The sequence below is a fragment of the Aphelocoma coerulescens genome, chromosome 2 (assembly GCF_041296385.1).
Source record: "Aphelocoma coerulescens isolate FSJ_1873_10779 chromosome 2, UR_Acoe_1.0, whole genome shotgun sequence".
In the NCBI taxonomy this organism is placed as follows: Eukaryota; Metazoa; Chordata; class Aves; order Passeriformes; family Corvidae; genus Aphelocoma; species Aphelocoma coerulescens.
In genome coordinates, this window is record NC_091015.1 from 53,779,148 (window position 1) to 53,784,849 (window position 5,702).

General features: G+C 45.8%; 1 protein-coding gene across 1 annotated transcript; it reads right to left on the reverse strand.

Moving 5' to 3' along the window:
- LOC138105742 (prolactin-releasing peptide-like) lies at window positions 1-5,207 on the reverse strand. The gene is made up of 3 exons (XM_069005853.1): window positions 5,170-5,207; window positions 2,175-2,343; window positions 1-590 (listed from the first exon to the last, which is right to left on the reverse strand). Exons 2-3 carry the CDS (start codon window positions 2,320-2,322, stop codon window positions 412-414), a joined length of 327 nt encoding a protein of 108 aa, XP_068861954.1. The 5' UTR covers window positions 2,323-2,343; window positions 5,170-5,207; the 3' UTR covers window positions 1-411.
- Between the last annotated feature and the right edge of the window lie 495 nt (window positions 5,208-5,702).

The following is a 5,702-nucleotide window of genomic DNA, read 5'->3' on the forward strand; positions in this document are numbered from 1 at the left end:
ACCATTGCTTTTTATTTTTACATATTAACAGCCATTGACCTTGAAATATGACAGGAGGGTTTAAATGTAAATGATACATTTAACACTGTAGAGTTTAAATCCCAACCCAAATGCTGTGTGGGTTTTGGATAAACCTAACAGTGAACCTAGCAGCGAACAGGATCAGGAGATTGATGGGGATGCACAATGAAGAAACATTTTTATAAGCTGTGGTGGCACTCAGTGCTGGTGTCCATGCATTGTCTTTTGCCTGCACCCTGAACATGTTTCTTTTTGAAGGTACTTGGCACGAGAAGCAGAAAAGAAGAGCAGCGTGGGATTGCTAGGCAAAAGCAGAACTGTAGGTCTGAGGTGCAGGGGAGGGCACAATTCAAAGAACAGAGGTTGGATTGCCACCTTGGGGAACAGAAATCACCAGTCATTGTCCTCTGTGTCCAATAATTTTTGCTCCCACAAAGCATTCAAGATGAAATCCAGGTGTCTGCTCACAGGCCTCAGGCTGCCACGACTGCTTCTCAGCTGCCTCTTCCCAAAGCGACCGATGGGGCGAACACCACGGCCCACATACCAAAAAGGGTCGATCTCAGGACCTGCAATTCAAAGCAGTCAATGAGGATGTACCACTGCACTTGGAGGCAGCATTTCCTGAACATCTTGAGGATGTTAGACAGCTTACTTGCAGCCCATGGGGAAAAAAAGGGAAAGGCCACAGACAGACGCACAGCTTACTGGTGCCTTTGAGGGTTACTTTCCGTGTATAGAGCCCAAAGGAAGAAGATTCAGATGCAAAATTAATTGTCATCCATCTGGGATGCAACCTGCATTTCTAACATAAGCCAAAGGGCCCATCGAAATTTTCTGCAGTAGGTACCAGGTACACTATTTCTACAGGCTAACAAATCCACTGGATTGCAGAGGGGGTTCCTACATGAGAGGTAAACACGAAAAGTTAATTCTTGTTCACTTAGGAAGTTGTTTTCATGGATGACTTTTTTTTTTTTTCTTTTAAACCTCTGACACACAACTTATTTTGTGGTCTAGTGCAGTTTTGGAGCAGGTGTGGGGAGGAGTTATAGTTGTATTAAAAGACTGTAATATTAAAAAGATTATTTTAAAATATTAAAGACTGTATATTTAAAGATATAGCAGCAGGAAAATTCTAAAACATGCTGGAGATTATGCCACCCTAAGGAAATGCCAAATTGTTCCAGAGCTAGATAACTGTCAAGAGCAGGAATAAATTACAATTTAAGTGCATTATATATCATCCCAGACACATGAAAGTCTTAGTCAAGGCAGCAGGATTTTCCCCTGTGTATTTTGATGCTTGAACAGAGAAAAAAAATCACTTTGCCTTTAAATTTCTCCATAAATACATCTTTTAAGTCTTTCAGCGCAGTGTTTAACAGCCTTCCTGCTCAACAAGACCCAAGAAACTTCCTTGTTTTTCACCTGTGTACCTAAAACCTGAGGTTCCCAACATCTCTAGTCCGCTTTAATGGGGAGAAGTGTGGCACTGAGCCCAGACACCTTACTCTCCACAACCCCTCTCTTCTACTCCACCTACAATTATCAGCCTATGCTCCTTAGGGGAAGATGAGATTTCTTGATAAGATTTTCTGAAAAATCTTTTGGACTGTGTGCTAGTTTTAACTTGGGATACATGGTATCACCCTCACCTGGCTACCTTCAGTTCTTCTCAGCATCTCTGGAGATAGATACTTCAACCACTTGTATTTGGACTTTCAGACAACTCACAGTCCCAGACAGAATTGAAGATGTCTGTAACATGAACTTAAGCTTCTGGCCCTTGCTTTCTTTTTGTTATATAGAAGTAGTTGTATAGGTCTACAGAACACAGCTGAAAATTTGGTGCTTAAATATTTGATGTATATCACTTTACATTTTCTTGTCTATCCTCTGCATGTTAGTGTCTTCTCTGATATTTATCAAAAATAATGCTATTTGCCTTGGCTAATTAAGGGCTGTGAGAAGGACATGAGGTTCTGTATATGCACTGACAAGTGCAAATGGAAGCACAGGGCCTCACACCAAGGTTTCACCATAGAAACACTTGCATGATTTGCTGTTGAACTTTGCCTGACAGCCCAGCCCTGATCCCTCAGTGCAGCAGAGACTGTGGGGTCACCATGTCAGGTGAGAATCATACTTACTTCTGTTGTCTATCTGATGCTTAAATGGCCTGCTCTGTCCCGAAGCAAAGCTGAGTGACACCAAGAGCATCAGGACATAGACAGTGACCAGCTTTAAGTGGTTTGGGGTCCACTGGGCACGTGGTGTCCAGGAGGTTGGATGCCACATGGCAGAGCAGTGCTGGGAAGGCTGTAAGGAGAAGAGTGAACATGGGGAACACGTGTGAGTTAAAGCTCTCAAGGTGAAGGAACGTGTCAACAGTAATGGTATGTTCCTGCCCATCAGATCCATTTCATGGCTCTAAGTTCTGTGGAACACTGATGCTGGGGATGTCCTGAGCATTTCTCTTTGAAGGCAAAGGCTATGAAGTGGGCCATCTACTGAGATAAAAACTGGAGACTTTTTCTCTCCAGCAGTGAAAGCCTTCACAGGACACACAAGTCCTGGCCCTGAGCTCACTGCTGATTCTGTATGTCTCTCTGTATGACCACGGGCATTGGCCCCCAAAGTGTGTTTTAGCCACTACCACCAGCATACTTTCCTTGCTTGTAAAACGTGTCTTAACATTTGTGTTTACACACTCTTTTTACAACTAAATGCATTTCAATATGAATGTCAATGCTCCTCCTGTGCCATCACACTGGTTTTTTGCCAGTGTGCAAAATTACAATTTCCGGTTACAGTTTCCACTGGTATGTCCCAGTCCTGTAAAGACACCCAGATACAACAGAATGAGAAATCCCTCCCAATTCCCACAGGATAGGCTGGGCAAAACAGAAGGTGTTGAGCTGGGAAAATTGCATCCAGGAAGGGGAGGGAGCCAGGCTCTGGTTACCACTGTCTCCGGCATTTTGTAGAAGCTTCCTTGCAGCAGCTCTCCCAGCTGTCATGCCAGGATAGTCTGTCTTGTGACATGCAAGGTCTGTCTCCACATCTGACATCCTGGAGCCTCTCTCTATAGAGCAGGAGCCTATTTGCTTAAGCATCATGTAAGTGATACAGATAGATGGGCACAGAGGCTGTAGGAAATCCTCTCAGCTGTGCCTATACAGAGGCTTCTCTTTGTGTATATGCAGAATTTTTCCCCAGTTGCTGCCAAAATCTTAGCCTGCCTTCATTACAGACAGAGCAGGAATGAAAATATTTGATGCAAGATGCTTCCAAACACACCAAACAGGCAACACAGCAAAAACACATGAAGAAGTTGGTTGTGTCTTTCACTAAAATGTAGTCAAAAGCTCCTTCGCCCCCAGTATTCAGTGAATGTTTCTCAAGGGCTTTTTCCCACACTGACAGTTGCTTACCAGGCAGCTTAGAGGAAAGTGATTTTAACTCATGATTTCAGAACTTCAGATTAACTTTTTCTAACTTGAATATCTCATGACAATCAGGACTAAATTATCTTAGTATGTAGAACCACATGGGATGGATTCTGCCTTCAGTTTCAGCTGGGGTACCTCGCCTGTTGCTCCATTTTTAGCAAAACCTTAGGCTCAGTGAGAAAAAGAAGGTGTTTTGAGGCATCTCTCTGGTGTGTTTACAGGGCTGCTGATAGGTTTTCCAGGTTACTTGCTCCCTGGTTTTGTGTCTTGGGTTTTTTTTGGGAACCGAGTTACAGAAAGAAAGAGCTTGCCTTCAGCTCATTGCTGATGAAAGACAAAAACACAGGGAAAAGCTTTTAGCGCACACTTTTTCCTAAGCACTGCTGTGTCTCAGTACCCACCAGCTGGTCCTGTGCCTGAATCAGCCACTGCAGCCACTTTATATAGCATTGATATGTATTGAACTTTTTGTTCATACCCTTGTCTTGGCTAGTGTTTCTGTGAAGAACATTGCTCCCAACTGCTCCTCAATAAGTAACATGCCACCCCTAAATAATCAGGGGGCTCAGCATCTCTAATCCTCCCTAATTTTTCCTACACCTAATTGTCACACCACCGTTTATATGGTACTGTTTATGAGGTGCTGCTCGGAGCATTTCTAACACCCAGCTCCATCTTGTGACTAAGCAAAAAGCCTGGTTACCCACACACAAGAGTCGTGTGGCTGAGAGATGGTCTGTGATCTCCTCAGGTCCAGACCTACCTTAGCCCACAGACCTGCAGATTTCTTCCAAAAGGAAAATTGGAAAAAAACAAGACCTCACAGAGTCAAGCTGTGTGCCTCCATTTTCAACTATTAAATAATCATAAAAATTTTAAAAACTGACTAGTTGCAACAAAACTTGACACAATGAAAAGTTTCAGGAATAATTTTGCTCCTGGAGCTCAGCAAAATTCAGTGCCACTGTCATTTGATCAGCTTGCCACTTCTGCTTGGTGCCCAAGCATAGTCTTTAAATTTTGTCTGAGCAACATCTGTGCAGCAGTCTGGCAACTTTAATCGACATGAGAGGGGAAAGTTAAAGCCACAAATGAAGTTACAGTGAAGCAGCAGTGTCACAGCTTGCCATGGGTCTGCCTCACAAGGAGTCAGGGACCAGACTGGCTCTCCCTCTGGGCACACAGGGGCTCTTATCATTCCAAACCCAAGCTCTGCTGCAGATCCATCAGCTATAACCCTACCACGGTTGTCCTCGGAAGACAAGGTGCTATTAACTCTTTACAGCCTAGACCAACATCTTCCTTGAGATCAGCGGCTGTGTACACCCCCTGCGATGCAAACGTGAAAAGCCTTCCTGTTCGAAAGCAGCGTTGGAAGCACCACCGAGGGATAAGACCCCAAGCAAGCGCAGGCCCGGGACCAGGCTCGTTTCAGCGCCGAGCGGCAGGAGAGGTGCAGGCAGTGCTGCGGAGTCCTGCCTGTGCTCTCCCGGCAGGGCACAGCACTGCCCGCGGGGTCAGACACCCTGCCTCGCCACGGTCTGCTTCGCTAACAAAAACTGGGCAAAAGTTACTGAGCACAGGGCACAGCTCTGTATGTTAACGTTTTGGGCTAAAGTCCAAAAAAGAAAAAAGGAAATTCAGCAAGAAATAACCTGGACAAGAGCTGAAGCAGATAGGGGAAGGCACTCACCTGTGTGCACCAAAGCTGCTTCTCAGGTAGTCGCTGCTCCAAGCAGGGCAGCTGATGGGGGCATGTGCCTTTTATACTGGAGGGAAGTGGACTTGAAGCAGGGAGGGGGAGTCAAGAGGTGGGCCAGCAGGACGTCAGCAGTACTAGTGAGCAGGATTTAAATTTACAAAAGCAGGAGTAGGAGAACAGAGGCTCTATTAGAAAGCCATTGATCAGGGAAGGAGGCAGGGATCAGGAGTTGAGGATGGCACCAGGGGATTTTGGGGGGGGGGGGGGGGCATGGCAAGACACATGACTGAGGCCCCCAGGCCCACCAGGAAGAGAGCAGAGGGAAGGGGGCTGCTGCCATGCCCCTATGAGTGGGGGGGCACAGACAGACGGGAGCAGCTACACTTTCTGCAAAGGAGAGCCAAGCTCTCTGTGCTGCCCAGCCGAGATGCTCTGTCTGAAGAGCGTATCTGCAGGAAGAAACACTCATGGCTGAGGATGAGCTGTGGGGAGAAAGAGGAGATGGACAGTGGGGAGCTATCAGA